This window comes from Aedes albopictus, chromosome 2 (assembly GCF_035046485.1).
Source record: "Aedes albopictus strain Foshan chromosome 2, AalbF5, whole genome shotgun sequence".
Taxonomy (NCBI): Eukaryota; Metazoa; Arthropoda; class Insecta; order Diptera; family Culicidae; genus Aedes; species Aedes albopictus.
The window spans coordinates 71,421,080-71,439,077 of NC_085137.1; the positions used below are offsets into that span (position 1 = coordinate 71,421,080).

At 37.4% G+C, this 17,998-nt stretch overlaps 1 protein-coding gene across 10 annotated transcripts in view; it reads left to right on the forward strand.

Moving 5' to 3' along the window:
- The window catches only part of LOC109416248 (protein daughterless), a 198,618-nt gene that overhangs the window by 147,982 nt on the left and 32,638 nt on the right, over window positions 1-17,998 (forward strand). For all 10 annotated transcript variants that reach the window (XM_062849882.1, XM_029871533.2, XM_062849880.1 and 7 more), the window contains one exon: window positions 8,091-8,375. In XM_062849882.1, the coding sequence (XP_062705866.1) occupies window positions 8,091-8,375 (285 nt within the window). The remainder of the gene's footprint in view (window positions 1-8,090; window positions 8,376-17,998) is intronic.

A 17,998-nucleotide genomic window follows, 5' to 3' on the forward strand; every position in this document is an offset into this window, starting at 1 on the left:
ACGATTGACCTTTCCCAGACAATCACATTGCATGTACAACGAAATTAGCTATTCCGTTATACGTACCACTAGCTGTAAAAGTTACATAGTGCTGCAAATTATTAGTTAACACGCAACTAAAGCTGTGCGAAGTCTTTGCGGAATGCGTTGAGCTTCTGGTAGAATTGTCCTGGTTCCATTTCCTTACACTCTGCTTCTTCCAGGCCGGGCATTTGCTCCCGTAAGAGTTAGATCGCCTGTTGCACATAGCTCCACGTTCTGCCGGGTCCCATGCTGCAGTATGATCACCCTTGCCACATTTTTCTCTTCCAAAAACTCTCTACACCCGCATCGTCGTACCAATCGTTCCTTCGACTCCGTCCCACATAGGTACCCAGCGTTGATCTCAGCTGCGGAAGATAGACGCAAAACATGGCAGTTTTTTGCGCGCCAAAAATCTAGATCTGGCGTTTAGAATATTTTCGGAAGACGGGGAAGAAAGTATACGAGAATACGATTTTAAAGTTTCACTTTACACAGATAAAAATAATTAGATTTACACGTCATGTAAACTTCAGTTTAGTCATATAAGTTAATGTTATGATGGTTTACATGATATATCATGTAAATTTGTGTTATATGTCATTTAAACACACAGTCATGCTGAGTTACATGACATATAATGGAAGTTTACATGATATTTTATGACTTTTACATGATATGTCATGTAAACTTCTGTGATATCCCACGCTCCAATCATGTGCATCATATGTCACATAATATTACATTCTTTTTTCGATCTGCGTAAGATAACATCAGATTTTAACATTAGATACACAGATCGAAAAAAGAGTAAAATTCTGTGACATATGATGCACATGATTGGAGCGTGGGATACCACAGAAGTTTACATGACATATCATGTAAAAGTCATAAAATATCATGTAAACTTCCATTATATGTCATGTAATTCAGCATGACTCTGTGTGGTTACATGACATATAACACAAATTTACATGATATATCATGTAAACCATCATAACACTAAGTTTACACGACTGAACTGAAGTTTACATGACGTGTAAATGTCATTATTTTTATCTGTGTAGCATTATGTTTTATAAAATTCTGCTGCAAACTTTTGGTGAATCTATTAACTGTTTATGGTGACATAACACATAATTTCTGGTGGAATTGTTGATGAATTTTACATTTAAAAAATACTTCAATATACATAGATCGAAAAAAGAGTGTAAAATTCTGTGGCATATGATGCACATGATTGGAGCGTGGGATATCACAGAAGTTTACATGACATATCATGTAAAAGTCATAAAATATCATGTAAACTTTCATTATATGTCATGTAATTCAGCAAGACTCTGAGTGTTTACATGACATATAACACAAATTTGCATGATATATCATGTAAACCATCAAAACACTAAGTTTACATGACGAAAATGAAGTTTACATGACGTGTAAATATCATTTTTATCTGTGTATGAATTTCAGAAAATACCTAACTAAAAACTTCAGGGAAAATTTCTACCATCCTGAGCATTTTTGGTCGTTTGCAGTGGAAAGTCACACAATCCATCTATCTGTTTTACCGAACAATGTAGAGATGGTATTAATTCTTAAAAGACTTGTAAGTCATACACATTCCTCAAAAGCTTTCTTCTCAAAACGGTCGCAAACAATGGGAAATCGTCAAATATTCATCCATTGAAAATGGGATTCAGAAATTCCTCCATTGAATATGATAATAACGTATTACTTAAATTTCCAAGTAAAACTGTTGAAAATTAGGATAGGAGTTTTATAAGATATACTACCTGACCCGACAAGTGCTGTGTTACCTACAACGAATTTAGGGCCAGACCACCACAAAATTTCACTTTACAAAATAAGATGAAACAAAAAAAAAACGAGAAAGAAACATCTTTTGACTTTATTTATTTCTTGCTTTGAGATATTGTCAGTTACGACTCAAACCTGCGTAAATCCATCCTGCTATGGTTTGATTTCATCATAGCACGTCGTCTTGTGTACTGGTTAAATATATGGTTTGGTTCTTATTGAAAAGACTGCATCTAACTGTCTAGTTTCTCATAAACTTTTGAACTTTTTCAAAATTAGGTAACATTTTTTGCATTTGAACAAATCAGTTTTGTGCAATTGCACACAATATTTTATCCCAAAAAGATAAACCTTCTCATCTGGAGAAATTCCTGAAAAAAATTACCACTAAATCTAAAGCTCTGGAAAATGAAAGTTTGAAGAGTTCTTCTTCTTCTTTTTCGGGAATTCCTCTAGGAGTTCCTTCAAGAATTTCTCCAGGAATTCCTTAAAAGGCTTTTCCCCGAAAATTCTGCAGAAACCGTTTGGTGAAATTCGCAGAAATTGTCCATGATACTTTCGTAAGAATCACGCAATCTGTCTAGGAAAAACTGGGAAAATTTTCGAAGAAAATTATGAAGTTAATAGATAAGAAACTCCTGGAGGTACTTTGCCACGGGCTGGTTTTGGAGTCCAAGAAATTTTGTCAAGAACTCCTCTTAGAGTGATTTCTGAAGTTTCTCCATAAGTATTTTAGGTAATTGTTTGAGTTTTTTTTTTCAGAAAATTCATCAGGAATTTCTTCCTGATTTTCCTAAGAAGATTCTAAGGAAAACGCATCCAGGAACCTCTTTAAAAATATACCTTCTTGAGGAATTCATCCAGGAATATCTTCAGAAATTTTGTTGGACTTTTTTAGGAAGCCTCCCAGGAATTCCTCCAAAAAATACTTTACAAATTATTCCAGGAATTTTCATAGAATTTTGATCAAGAAATCTTCTTGAATTTCCCTGGGACTTTCTTCAGAAATTTCTTCAAGAATTCCTCTAGCCCATTTTTTTTAGGAACTCCTCTAGGAATTTCTTCAGGAATTCCTTTACGAATTTCTTCAGAAGTTTCTCGATGATATTTTTTAAGGAATTCTTCTAGAAATGTATTCAGAAATTATTCCAGGAATTTATTTTGAATTTATTTTAAGAAATTCCGAAAAAATGCATCAAAAATATCTTATGGAATTTAATCCAAGAATTTGTTCAGGATATACTCCAGAAGTTTATTCAGAAATCCCTCCAGAAATGCTTTAGTGATTCCCCCAGCAATTTTTCCAGGAATATCACCTGGAATTCTTCAATATGCTTCTTCAGAAATGTCTTCCAAAATTTCCCAAAAGTATCGTCAAGATTTCCAGATCCTCCAGGTTTTCCTTCTGATATTTATGAAAATAAACCTTCAAACATTCATCTAGGATTTCTTTCAGGATTTGTTTTCCAGAAACGTGTTCCGAAATTGTTCCTGGAACTTCTTCAGGAATTCCTCTCGGTATTTCTTTTTTCTTCTTCATTTTTTTTTCAGAAATTCTCCTGAATTTTTTTCGGAGTTTGTTCAAGAATTCTTCAGGAATTTCTTCAGAAATGGTTAAATATTCTTCCAGAAATTTGTTCAGAAATACTTCCAGGAATTTCTTCAAGAATCCATCCAGGAATGTGTTCTGGAATTCCTCAGGAAATTTCTTCACATATTTCTTCAGGGGTTTCGCCAAGATTTTTTTCAGGAATTTCACCAGAATTTTGTTCAGGATTTCTTCCAGAAATTACTTTAGAATTTCCTCAAAAGTTTCTTTAGGATTTCATCCAGGAAATTCATGGTTTTCTACAGGAATAAATTCAGAATTTCTCCTAGGATTGCTTCAGAAATTTCTCACGCAATTTAATCCGAGAATTCGTTTAGAAATTCTTCCAGCATTTTTTTCAGAAATACCTCCAGGAATTCTTCATGAACTCGTCCAGGAGTTCATTCAAGAACTCTTCCAGGAATATTTTTTGGAACTCCTCAGGGGGTTTCTTCACAAATTTCTTCAGAATTTTTTTCAAGGATTTTGCCAAGATTTTTTTCAGGTATTTCACCGGAATTTTGTTCAGGATTTCTTCTAGAAATTACTCCAAAAGTTGCCTTAAAAATTCATTTAGGAATTTCTCCAGGAACTTCAAGGATTTCTACTGGAATAAATTTCAAAATTTATCCTGGTATTACTTCAGAAATTCGTCACGCAATTTAATCCAAGAATTCGTTCAGAAACTCTTCCAGTAATTTGTTCAGGAATATCTCCACAAATTCTTCAGGAATTCTCCCAGGAAATTCTACAGGAATTTTCCCAGGAATATGCTCTAGAATTCCTCGAGAGATTTCGTCATAAATTTCTGCAGAAATGTCTTCAAGAATTTCGCCAATTTTTTTTTTAGGAATTTCACCTGGTGTTTTTCAAGAACTTTCTCCAGAAATGACTTTATAAATTACTCCAGGAGTTTCCTCTGGAATTTCTTTAGGAAATTCTACATGAGCTTCAAGAATTTATCCAGAAATATCTTCAGAAATTGCTCCAGAATGTCTTCAGGAATCCCCCAATGATATTTTTCAGTAATTGTACAGGAAATCTTCGTGGAGTTTCTTGAGAAATTTTTCCAGGAATTTCTTTAGGGATAACGATAGATTTTTCAGGAATTACTCTAGAAATTTGTTCATCAATTATTCCAAAAAAAAACTTCAGATTTTTTCCAGGAATTTCATCAGGAATTTCTTCAGGAATTCCCCCAGGAGTTTCTGCAGGAATTTCTATGGAATTCCGCTTGCCCATTTTTCAGGGCCTCCTCCAGGAGTTTCTTCAGGAATTCTTCCAGGAACTCTTCAGGAATTCTTCTAGTATTTTATAGTCATTATCCCGGGATGTTTTCAGGAATTCTTTCTGGAGTTTCTTCAGAAATTCCTTCAGGATTTTCATCATGTGTTCCTCTAAAATGTTTTTTGTCAGAACTTCTCCTGGCATTTATTTCAGATATCCGCAGGAATTTCTTACTAAATTTCCTCCAGAAATTTGTTCAGATATATTTCTTGTGATGCTGCAGAATGTTTTCTGGAATTTTTTAGTAATCTTTTTCAGAAATTTCTTCAGGAATATCACCAAGATTTTTTTTCAGAAATGCTACCGGGCATTCGTTCAAGATTTCTTGCATTAACCACTTTCAGGAATTCCTCCAGGAATTTCTCCAGGAATCTCTCAGGGATGTTTTTCAGTAATTTGTTCAGAAATTTTTCCAGGGCCTCTGAATTTCCTTCCAGAGAACAAAGTTTAGTTAATCCTCTTCTTCTGCTTGTTCGTGGCTTAACGTTCCAACTGGGACAAAGCCTGATTCTCAGCACTACACTGTTATTGCATAAGAGAATTCAGAATGAAAAAAGTAATAGTCGTGAAGAAAATATTCATCATTCTTACGAAAAAGTACTGGCGTTGTATAATAAGTTGAAATTATCACAATTATAGCAAAAAAAAACGATGATACGGAAAATATGTATAGTGAGAAAGCTTTGACAAGTGTGACCATAGCATTAAAACCCAGAAATTAGTTGGACAGAGATTCCAGAAAAAGTTTAAGACAAATTCATACCAGAAATCATCAAAAAATGTTAATCTCTAACACAATCGCTGATTTCTGTTGAAAGTTTTTTTGAGAAACATAAATTCTTTCGTGATATTGCTAGCAGAAATTATAAAGTAAATTGTTGATAAAATTTAGGCGGAAACCTAACCTGGCCGAATGAGTTCTCTAGTTTTTTTTGACGCAAACAAATTTATAGTCGATTTTTAAAGAATTTCTTTCTAAAAAAAAAACTTCCTTGATATCTTTAAGAATTTCTCTACAATTTTCTTCTGCAATATTCTGAAGCAATCTTTGAATTTTTCTATGCTTAACTGAAAAATGTACTTTACTATATGATTTCGCAAAAAAACCTTGCAATCGTTCTTCTAGAAAATACTTCAACATTTAGACATCATTTAAAAAAATCAAAACTAGACATTATTGCTCCAATTCTTCCTGGTACTCCGGAAAACGTTTCAGAAATTTCAAGAATTTCTGAAAAAAATATTTAGCAAGCATTTTAGAAATTTACATTCTACAGAGTTTTGGATTCCATAGTAAATTCTTCCTTGGAGATGAACCAGCCTCGGGCAGAAAATCCCCCTAACAGAGCTAATAATAATAAATTCTTCCAGGAATTCTTCTGGAGTTCAAGCGAAGATTTATCCTTCAGTATAAAATATTTTGAGTAATTTCATAAAACTGAATGGTTTAAATTCAGAATAAAATGTTACCAAGTATTTAAAAAGTTCATAAGAAGCTGGGTATTTATCAATAATCTTTCCAATAGCCCGGAATCATGCCAAACCCCCTCCCCCTGATTCCGGCCCTGGTAGACTCCCTCTCTATCTCTCCTCCACGTACAGGGGATGGCCAAAATGTTTGGGATAGGCAACTTTTTTTTCTCTCACAAAAAAGTTCAACATGCTATAACTTTTCATAGAGCGCATAAAAAAATCTCAAATTTTGACTGTTTGTCAACCTATTATATGTGCATCATTGGTACAAATTTAGGCTCGATTGATTAATCTTTCGCAAAGTTAGAACCGTTCGGGTAAAACACTATTTTTCAGACAACTCATTTTTGAGCTGTCATATCTCGGAAACCAGTGAACCGAATTGAATGAAATTTTGAACGTACACTAACAATATGTAAATGCTTTACAAACTATTAAAACATAGGCACTTTTTAAACGTTGAAAAAAGTTATCATGGATTGAAACATTTTGAATTTTTCTCGAAAAATGTAATTTTTTTACATCAATGTTAAAAAAATTGAGTGTTGATATCCAAAGATTTTCCACTTCTGTTCTCAAATTATCTCTAGTCAGATATATTAGAGCCTATTTAGATTGAAGGAGGAACACATTTGATAATTTTTGTGTGTTATTGTAAATTTGACTTGTTTTTCTCTATATGGGTAAACATTTCAACCCGGTATAACTTAATTCGCCGTGAGGAAATATTACATTTTATAACGTAGTATAAAGTATCAATATATTGTTGATAAACGTTAAAAAAATCGTTCACTTCGGTACACTGGTTTCCGAGATATGACAGTTCAAAAATTAGTTGTCTAAAAAATAGTGTTTTACCCGAACGGTTCTAACTTTGCGAAATATTGATCAATCAAGCCCAAATTTGTACCAATGATGCACATATAATAGGTTGACAAACAGTCAAAATTTGAGATTTTTTGATGTACTCTATGAAAAGATACAGCATGTTGATTTTTTTGTGGGAGAAAAAAAGTTGCCTATCCCAAACATTTAGGCCATCCCCTGTATATGGAAAATTTCGATATATTTTTTTATAAACAATTATTTAAAGCTTGAAAGCTTCACAATCTGACCTATGGCGAGACGTGCCGTTTCCTCCCTGAATGCATTGCCTGCAAAACTGAAAATGATTCGCTTTCAACTTTATTGTGAGAAATTGAAAAAAAAGATATTGCTACTAAAATCGGGAAGGCACTGTATTTAGAACTCTAATGCACATAACGTGCAACAGCTCCATGTGAGTGAACCAACCCACATAATTTACAAAACAGGGGCACGAAAGAGAACAGAGAAAAGGGTTGAAGGACCTCCGGTCGAAAAAGTTCATGTACCATCTCTTCCATCCACTATCCTTACGTTCGTTGCTGCAGCAGTCATTAGGAAAATGCACTATGGCAGACACATCAGCACACCCCGAAACCGAAGGAGCTAGCAGACAACCCGAAAAAAAAGCCTCACTCGATCATGTACCTAAGTCGAAGATGTTCCTTTTTGTTCGTAAGGCAATCCCAGGTCCAGGTCGCATTTCAGACGTCTGGGAGCAACGACGAGACGTTCACATGGGATGGAAGTGGTTGAGCCGCGGGCGGGTTCTAAATATAATCGAAAACCCGATAAAGTGTGTATCGAATTACGAATCCCTCCACCAGCAGCTCCAGACGATCCCGTAACAGCGTGTACGCCAGCCAGCGCCAATCAATGGGATCTGTGAGTTCGTTCGTGATTTGATACTCTTGCGCGCTGTCATCGTCTCACAGCTGATCGCTGACCACCCTCAATGTTCCGCGCACACACACACCCACCGAATCGCTAACTAATTCAGGAATCTGGTTTCTTTCCCGTCTCTTTTTCTTTACAGTACACGCCGGAGGAATATACTCACGAGAGCCCGGTTTCGGGTGGGCAGCGATACACGTCACCCAAGGCGGGCGGCGGTCTGTACCAACCGGATGCGTACTATGACGCGCCCGGTGGTTCCTGGTATCCCTCATCGTCCGGCGGTGCGTACGCGCCCCACTCGGCAGGTTCCGCATATCACAACGTGGGTCACGGCGGCGCGCACCTCGGTGGACCCCAGCACAGCCATGAACAGTACGCAATGTCGCCGGTCGGCGTTCCGCACATGGATGGACATCTAAACCAAGTGAGTGTTGTTGTAGGGCATAGGTGATTTTTTCAGGGTGTCTAACAAGCTGAAATTATTATAAAATTACAAAAACTTGTAAAACTTCTGGAACTTATATGGATATTGATGTGTCTTAGTGCGTTCGGAAAATTAACTCTAGTAACGTTTTGAGTTACGATAATCACTATTATCAAGCGAAAAAAACTGGATTTCGAGTGTTTTTGAAACCGTTATTATCCCTTTCAATATTCATTTTTTTTTATTTTGATCTCAGTATCATTTTTTGTCATCTAAAATCGATTAATGCATGTTGAAAGGTGATATTTTATAACACTAATTTACAAAATAAAACGAAAGTCGTGAACTTCTGTCAACGACCAAAATTTTTGAAGTACAATTTAGTGCTGATTTCGAAACCGCGCTTCAAAAAATTTTAAGTAGAGTAGTTTTTGAGTTTTAGCTCAATATCGAGTTTTACATTTTTTTTAAATATGGAATTTACTAAATTTCAAATATCTTGCGTTTTGTTCAACTAATTTCAAATCTTTTTCCATAAATAAAAAGCTGAATACAATACCATTCGATCATCTGAAAGCAGGTTTTGCGTCAGATTGATGAAATTCAAGATATTGACGAGTTTTTGGGACGATCTCCTTAAATTTTGGCAAAATTTCAAAAAATATATGAAGAAATGTATTATTTTTTCAATAAGAAAAAACAATCTAAATAATCTTTCTCCACGTTTATTTGACATATCATATGTAGGCGAGTTACAGCAAAAAATTCAGCTCAATCGGAGCATTGAATACGGAGAATGAGATGTGTGAAGTGAGCGACTTTGTATAAAAATAGAACAAATATCGATTTCAAATCATCAACCTTGTATGGAAAGTCGAAAAAATTTCCGCTCTACTATAATTTTTTTCCTTCACGTTTTTGAACTCAGGGCATGATTCTACACCAAAAATGATCATCAGCTTACCGAGTTCAAAAATGCTGTAAACTAGTGTAATTAGCGATTTTGTGAATTTTGATTTTTGTTCGTTCTTATTTTGATTTTTGATCATCCCTACACTTTTATATTTTTCCTTGAAGCCAAATAGGGATACCGATTTTTTTAAATTAAAACATCTTGAGATTTTATGATTATTGTAAACATTTTAATTTTTATTTTTTTAAGGAAAAAATATTTTCTGTGTAATTTTAGGAAAAATAATTTTAGAGTGTATTTAACTTTAATTGGAGATTTTTTTAAATATATCAATTGTTGCGATTCAATACAAAAGAAATAATGACATCTGAAAGGTAACATCAGCTTTTCAATGTTTCAAAAAATGAAAATACGCTATAATAGACAACAAAAACTTTTTTGAGATGTACAAAACAGCCCTAAATATCAGCGAAAAATATAAAAGTTTTGATTTGCCCGGAAAGAAAAAAAAATACAAATTGCTCAAACCATACTCCGTCTAAAGGCGGGGTTGGGTATTAGAGAGTTAAGCTAAGAATGTCACTTGGGTATGTTCATAATTCTAAAAAAAAAATAAAAATAATTTATTTACGGTTTTATTTAAATTGAACATTGACGTAATGGGTTTCTCAAACGAGTAGAGGGTCTTGTCCGGGACCGGGAACTCCCGGGATCTGAAAAAATCTCGAATACTCGGAAATTTTTCGAATTTTACGAGATTTTTTAAAAAATTAGGGGAACTTATGTATTTTCGGCAGTTTTGTTCTCTTCGTCATGGGGGGTTTTTTGAAACCCATTGAACTCAGATTTGGTCTCAAATCCTTCCCAAGCAAGCTGAGTTATATGCCCAAATTTCAAGCAATTTGGCCCACAAAAACCCCCCATGACGAAGAGAACAAACCTGCCGATAATACCCTTCGTCACCCTATATAAACAATGTAATAGTGTGTTCTACTAAAACTTAACTACTACTTCTTCTTCTTCTTTGCGTGATGTCCTCACTGGGACAAAACCTGCTTCTAAGCAGGAAGTGTTCTAAGCGCACTTCCAAGTTATAAAAAACTAAGAGCTTACTCTGCCTCTGAAAGGTCCAGTGGTCGTGTTTTTCTACACTGTGGTGCATAATTGATCGGACAAACGCCGATTTTCATACAAAATGGCCAAGTTTGAGATGCTGTAACTATAGTTTGCTTTGGTGGATTGAGCTCAATTTTTGACACGGAACTACGAATATGCTGAATTTTGTGTATACAAAGTATAAAATGTTTTCGTGAGGATCGTAGTGAGCTGTGCGAACGGGCGGATGTGTTTTTGTGTCGCTGTCACGTTTTTCCTCGTCTCTGCGTGAAATTAAATTCGGCCGGTAAAAAGTTGCTAAGAAGGAATTTACCAGTTTCCGCGAGTGATAACGAAGATCGGTGATGTATTTTTTGCTGTGATAATGATGTAGTAATCTTCTTTTTTTGTAAGAGCCGGAAGACTGGCCGGGATATTTTTGAGAAGAATCCTGCCAACAACTGACTTGTTTCGGTCGGTCGAAACGGTCGAATCGGTGGTGCTAGGCTTTACGGCAAATATAGGAGAGTGTTTTTTCGGAATTTGTTATGATTTTCATTGTGAAATTCATCCAAATAAGTGAAACTTCAGTCTGAAATTATTGTTCTAAAGGTGACTGAGAAAAAAAGAAAAAAAATGGACAAAATTAAATGAAGATTTGCAAGTGTCCGAAAAAAGCTGTGGTGAAAATTTTGTTTTGTGGGCAGAAAGATTTGCTTCTGCAAGACAGCTTACAGTTACAGTGCACGAGTTGACTGTAGGATTGATTGAAGATTTATTGTGGAAGATCAAGTGGATTCCGAAAACTCTGGCTCGTCATGATGTTGACGATTGACGTGCAGCCGTTGCAGCATGTTTTTGACGATCATCAGACAAACCGGTGAGATCTTTCTGATTTGCTTTGATTTATATTACACACTTGTAAGTAAATTTTTTTAGTTAACATCTTTCAACATGACAATTTCTCGTACGCTTTTTCGCCAAGGAAAGCACCCCATTTAACCCTATCCAATTTCCAACTCCAGATATCTATGAAGTGGGCCAAGTTCTTGGACATATTCTGAGTAGATATCTAATCAACATTTCCTCCCCATCCCCGCTGATCGTAAGGACCTGGCCAGGTGTCGAGAGTTCGTTAAATGAAAGGTTTGTCAACTCCCAGGCAACTTTTCTGGCGCATTAAACGTCTCTATCGACAGCCACCCCAGGATGTGTACGGTCGGCTATGCTATGCTATGCTATGCTACAAAGTATAAAATGTTTTCGTTCACAGGTCTGGGCGTGGCAAGGCGTTGAAAATATTGCAAAAGTGATCGGACAGCGGCACGCGTGTGAATCAAAGGGGTACCGCTGTCCGATCACTTTTTGCAATATTTTCAACGCCTTGCCACGCCCAGACCTGTGAACGAAAACATTTTATACTTTGTATACACAAAATTCAGCATATTCGTAGTTCCGTGTCAAAAATTGAGCTCAATCCACCAAAGCAAACCATAGTTACAGCATCTCAAACTTGGCCATTTTGTATGAAAATCGGCGTTTGTCCGATCAATTATGCACCACAGTGTACATAATTCATGATTTTGACAAAAGTCCTTTCAAATGCAATTTTTTTTTTAATTTTTTTATAGAGGTTTAAAACTCAATATAAAAACATGTTACTAATTTTTGGAAGGCATAACAGAATGTAGGTTCTGATGATTTAATTTAAAGCTATTACATGGATGTTCTGGCATGGCCGTATATTTAACAAAAACATAAGTAGCAGTATTTCATGAGATTTTTTTTATGAAACTTGTGAAATATTTTCAGTTTGAACTTTTGCAAAATTATCTAGGGATATCTGAAATTCTTGTATCTCTTTCTGATAGCTGCTTCAGAATATTGAGTGCTAGAGAATGCGAAATTGCTGAACAACCACATAATTTGAATAATCTAAACTCAATTCGCTCGTGGTATAACCATTTGCATAAAATTGGAATATTTTTAACGAAGCCATGAAGTTGTTTTCGATGGGATCCGTTGAAATGTTTTCTACTACAGTTCAGACATTTCTTGCGGAACTCATGGAAATATCCTTGGCAAGAAATTAAAAATTTCTCGCAAATATATCGAAGAAACGTATGAAGATATTACTAAAGGTTGTTTTTTTTTCAAAAATATTGCAAAAAAATATCAATGGAGTTTTGGGATAGAATTGTCGAAATAATTTTTAGAAAAAAAAAAATAAACTCCTGGAGGTTTAAAAGCATCTCTTATGGATTTCATCAAAGACTTTTTAAAAGAACTTTCATAAGATTCTTTAAACGCTTTTTTGAAGATGTTCGGCAATTTCACATGACTTTTTAGAAGGACCCGTACCATATTTCGCCAAAAACTCAAATCGGACATATTTCACGTAATTTGATTAAAAAATTGCATTGAAATTCTTTTTTTTTTCTTAAACAAACTGCTGACAAAAATTCTATAAAAATGACCAATAAATAGTTTCAAACTTTTCATTCTTTTCCACTCAAATTCTGAAAAAATAACATAAGAAGAGAAGAAATTCTGTTAACCCTTTATAATTTCGTTCAGTAATGTGAATTCAAATTTTGAAGACACAGTGGGTGTTTAATTGACAAATTGGAAGAGAAATTAAAAAAAAAATACCGCTCATTATGCTGGGATTTGAAGCCACGACTTCGTATCCGGTTAGCCCGGCGCTTCAACCAATTATACCACGGAACAAGCTTCGATTCTGCGTAATCTGATGTTTTTTCACTGATCTTTTTTTTCACGAATTTATATCTCAATTTGTCAATAAACCACACACTGTGTCTTCGAAATTTAATGTTTTTCGTCTTAAAATGAGTTACGAGTTTGAAATTCCGTCACGTCTTATCAGGCCTGATTTAAGGATTATAGGAACCCCGGGTCTCCAGTTAGCCTAGTGGTTAAGGCTATGGATCGCCAATCCGGAGACGGCGGGTTTGATTCCCGTTCTGGTCGGGAAAGTTTCCTCGACTCCCTGGGCATAGAGTATCATTGTACTTGCCTCACAATATACAAATTCATGCAATGGCAGGCAAAGGAAGCCCTTCAATTAATAACTGTGGAAGTGCCGAAAGAACACTAAGTTGAAGCGAGGCAGGCCAAGTCCCAGTGCGGACGTAGAGCCATAAAGAAGAAGAAGAAGGAACCCCGGGTCCAAGCGAATGTGGGTTAAAAAAAAGGAAAATGTTTTAAAACTCGTTTCATTATTTGAATATTGATAGCTCAAGGGATGAGAGAGTTTTTATGCAGTCAAAACATATATGAACATCACAGCTAAATCAAAATAAGGAAAAAATACCCAACTTGGTCTTCTGGTTACTTCGGATAATAGTGTCATTTTCAGGTAAAGCAGCTTGTTCGAACCTCATGTTCACTTCAGTTTTACTTTTTTTTTATCTGTATTAACGAGATTTTAAGCCCTAGGCCAGTTCTTTCGGGACCCATGCTATACTTCCCTTCCGAAGGAAGAACTCACATTTTGCGAGTTTGTCGGGTGTGGGATTCGATCCCAGGTCCTCGGCGTGATAGTCAAGTATTCTAACTATCATACCAGGTCCGCTCCACTATGATTTTCAACGAGTTTATCTCTCTTTGTGCATTTCGGTCATTATGGCCCAAACGGATACGCTAAGCATAATCTACGCCAGCATGGTGCCGTAATAGCTAATGTACCACGAAATTGGTGAAGGATCGTGATTGGCTAGGAGATTTTAACGTATATTGTCGTGCGTGGTTTCAGAGGGCTATTAAGCTTTAAAGAGATTTCCAGGTGAATTTCAGAGGCGTCATTAGTAGGTTTCAGAGGGCTTCAGGAGCATTTAGAGGTGCTTCAGGACCGTGTCAGAGAACTTCAAAGCGGTTTCAAAGCGATTCTGCGGGAGTATCAGGAGTTTCAGGAGGCTACAGGGGGTGGCAGAGAGGTTTAAGCGGCCTTTCGAGGCGTTTCAAAGCTAGCGAGATTGATGGGACTTCAAAGGCTTTCCGATGAGCTCTAGGGGGTTTCATATGCGCTTGCAGACGTTTGAAGAACATTTCAAGGGGGTTCAGGAGAGTTACGGAGCGTTTTTCTAGGTTTTAAGGGGTACATATGCTTTCAATAGAGATCCAGAGGAGTTACAGAGCGGTTTCAATGTGTTTCAAAGAGATTTCAGGATGCTACATGGGATTTCAGAAAAGTTCCGTGGAGTTTTAAAAGACTTCTCAGGCTGTTGGATCTCGCTCCAACGTCGTCGGCCGGCGTCATCACAGGCTGCTTCAAACCGACCAAGCTGCGAAGCGTGTGAGAAACGGCCCATTGATACAACGAGCTGCGCTGCCTATTGTACGATAGTTTCGTCAGCCTAACCGCACGTTGGGCTCCCTGTAGCATGCAGCGTAGCGCGTTCATTCTATTATTTTCTATCTGTTTTGTGTCATTATCCGTACTATCAGTCACCTATAAAAGGTGACTGAGCCAACTGTATCGTGTTAGTGTGTATCGTCATATCACCACTGAGTAGGAGCACTGCCTCTCAGTGGTGGGAATAAATTGTAGTCCATCGTAGTCGAGTAGTACTTCTTCTCCGCCGCCCGGGGCAATTAAATCAATCACAACGTGGGGCAAGACATCCTGGCCGAAACACAGGCTTTTAGATGAGCTTCAGCGGGTTTCAGAGGCTTCATAGATTTTCAGATGAGCCTGAGGGGCGTTAACGGGGTTTCAGAGCCATTTGTCAAAGCGTTTCATGGCGTTTCAGCCGGTTTCACAGCCGTTCCCGGGGTTTTTAGGGGGCTCTCAGATGAGCTTCACTGGATTTCAGGGTAATTTATAGGGCATTTCAGAAGGTTTCAGATTGGTTCCAGGGGAGTTTAGGAGAGTTCACAGGCATTCAGGAGAATTTCAGAGGGAGTTTCAGAGGCGTTCCGAAGTGTTTGAAGGGCTTCATAGATCATAAGAGTTTTTCATAGGGTTTCTGATGCATTTCAAAGCATTTTTCTAAATGTTCCTGGGCGTATCAACTGGTTTTACAGGGGTTTTACTAATTTATGGGATTTTAGAGAGGCTGCACAGACTTGCAGGTGAGCTTCGACGGGTTTCAGAGGAGAATTTACAGGCGTTTCAAAGGACTTTAGTTGGGGGTTTTAGGAGACTTTGCTGGCTTTCAGGTGAGGTTCAGAGGCATTTCAAGCTGTTTCAGGTGCTTCAAGCTGTTTCAAAACGTTTCATGGCTTATAAGGTTTTAAAGGGGATCTCGGGGGTTTTGCGGAACTTCAAATGCTTCTGGATATGGTTTAGGGTGGTTTCAGGAACGTTTCAGAGGCGTTTCAGGGAGTTTCGAAAGCGTTCCCGAGAGTTTGCAGGAGATTCATAGACTTTCAGATGATCTTCGGGGGAGTGTCGAGGGGCTTCAAAAGCGTTTCAAGGCGTTACGAAGCGCGTGAATGGTCGTTACAAAGGAGTTCCATGGTATTTTGAGATGTGTTTCTGTTCAGAACGTCAAGAATTTTTAGGCTGAATAGTAGTAATAAGTGACGCTTTTAGATTCTATGACCTAAACCTAATTCCAAACGATGAACCTGAAAGCACAGACAAACAGACGTAACACTTGCAAAATTTCCATCGATCACGCTTTTAACGATCATTTTAGATTTTCATAGTTGTGGCTTTCACAACCAGAGGCGCGCGCATCGTTTTTCTATGCGTTTGACGTTTCACGCTAGCGCCTTCTGTTGACAATATTGCACAACACAGTGCATCGTGCAACTTTTCCACCAGGTGATTGTAGTGTGAACTGGGCGATGGATTTCCATGAAAATCGTTCAAGGTGTTACGTCTGTTTGTCTGTGCTGAAAGGGAGTTCTCAAAGAGTAATAAAACTCAACATTTGATGGATCGTAGCTACCTGAGGCTGTTTGATTATAAACCTGGGGTGTTAACACCCAAAAGGCCAAGGTCATTTTCGCAACAAATTTTCAACTTGAAAAATTCATAACTCTGTTGATTTTTATCCAATCCTAATGAAAATTTGAGACAATATCCAGTTTTCATTCTAGTTTTGATAAAATGGGACACAAAGTCTAAAACCCGGATGGTTACGGAGTTATTCCGGATTCCCGTGGGGTACCAATGTTATGGCATTTGGGGTATTTCTACCAGAACTATTTTTTTCTCTATGGAGCAACTTTAAAACATTGGCAATAATTGAAACTTTATCGAAGCTGATTGTATTAGTACATTTTCTGAACACCTGGAGTCCTTCTGGATGTTTCTGGGTCCCCTGGAATGCCTCCGGGGGAACCGGTGCCAGGGGACATTTTCATTTTTACTCCAAAACATACCGTGCGGCAGCTCATTCTTCATGATTTTCCGTCAGTAGGATTATTTTAGCTGTAAAAATGGTCATTGACCGTTTTGGCCAATTCCGGAACATCCGGGGTGCCCTGGCGGAACCTGTAGTAGAGGACACTTGTATTTTTACTCCAAAATATACCGTGCGGCAGCTCATTCTTCATGATTTCCGGTCAATAGAATTATTTTAGCTGTAAAATGATCGTTGACCGTTTTGGCCGTTTCCGGAACATCTGGAGTGCCCTGGCGGAACCTGTAGTAGAGGACACTTGCATTTTTACTCCAGAACATACTGTGCGGCAGCTCATTCTTCACGATTTTTCATCATTTGGATTGTTTTTACTATGAAAATAATCATTGACCGTTTTGACCACTTCCGGAACATCCGGAGTGCCCTGGTGGAACCTGTAGTTAGAGGACACTTGCATTTTTACTCCATAATATACCGTGCGGCAACTCATTCTTCATGATTTCCGGTCAATAGAATTATTATAGCTGTAAAATGATCGTTGACCGTTTTGGCCGTTTCCGGAACATCCGGAGTGCCCTGGTGGAACCTGTAGTAGAGGACACTTGTATTTTTACTCCAAAATATACCGTGCGGCAGCTCATTCTTCATGATTTCCTGTAAATAGATTTATTTTAGCTGTAAAAATAGACGTTGACCGTTTTGGCCACTCCCGGTACATCCGGGGTGCCCTGGTGGAACCTGTAGTAGAGGACACTTGCATTTTCACTCCAAAATATACCGTGCGGCAATTCATTGTTCATGTTTATTCGCCAAAGGGCTTAATTTAGGCTATGAAAATGATCATTGATCATCGTGGCCACTTCTGGAACGTACAAGATGCCCTGGCGGAACCTGTAGTAGAGGACACCTGCATTTTTACTCCAAAATATACCATGCGGCAGTTCATTCTTCATGTTTATTCGTCAATAGGATTCTTGTAGCTATGAAAATGATCATTGACTATCGTGGTCACTCCCAGAACGTCCGGAGTGCCCTGGCAGAACCTGTAGTAGAGGACGATTACATATTTACTCCAAAACATGTCGTGATGCAGCTCATTCTTCATGATTTTCCATCAGTAGGATTATTTTAGCTGTAAAAATGGTCATTGGCCGTTTTGGCAACTTTCTGAACATCCGGGGTGCCCTGGCGGAACCTGTAGTAGAGGACGCTTGCATTTGTACTTGCATTTGTGGTAGCTCATTCTTCATGATTTCTCGTCAATAGGATTCTTTTAGATG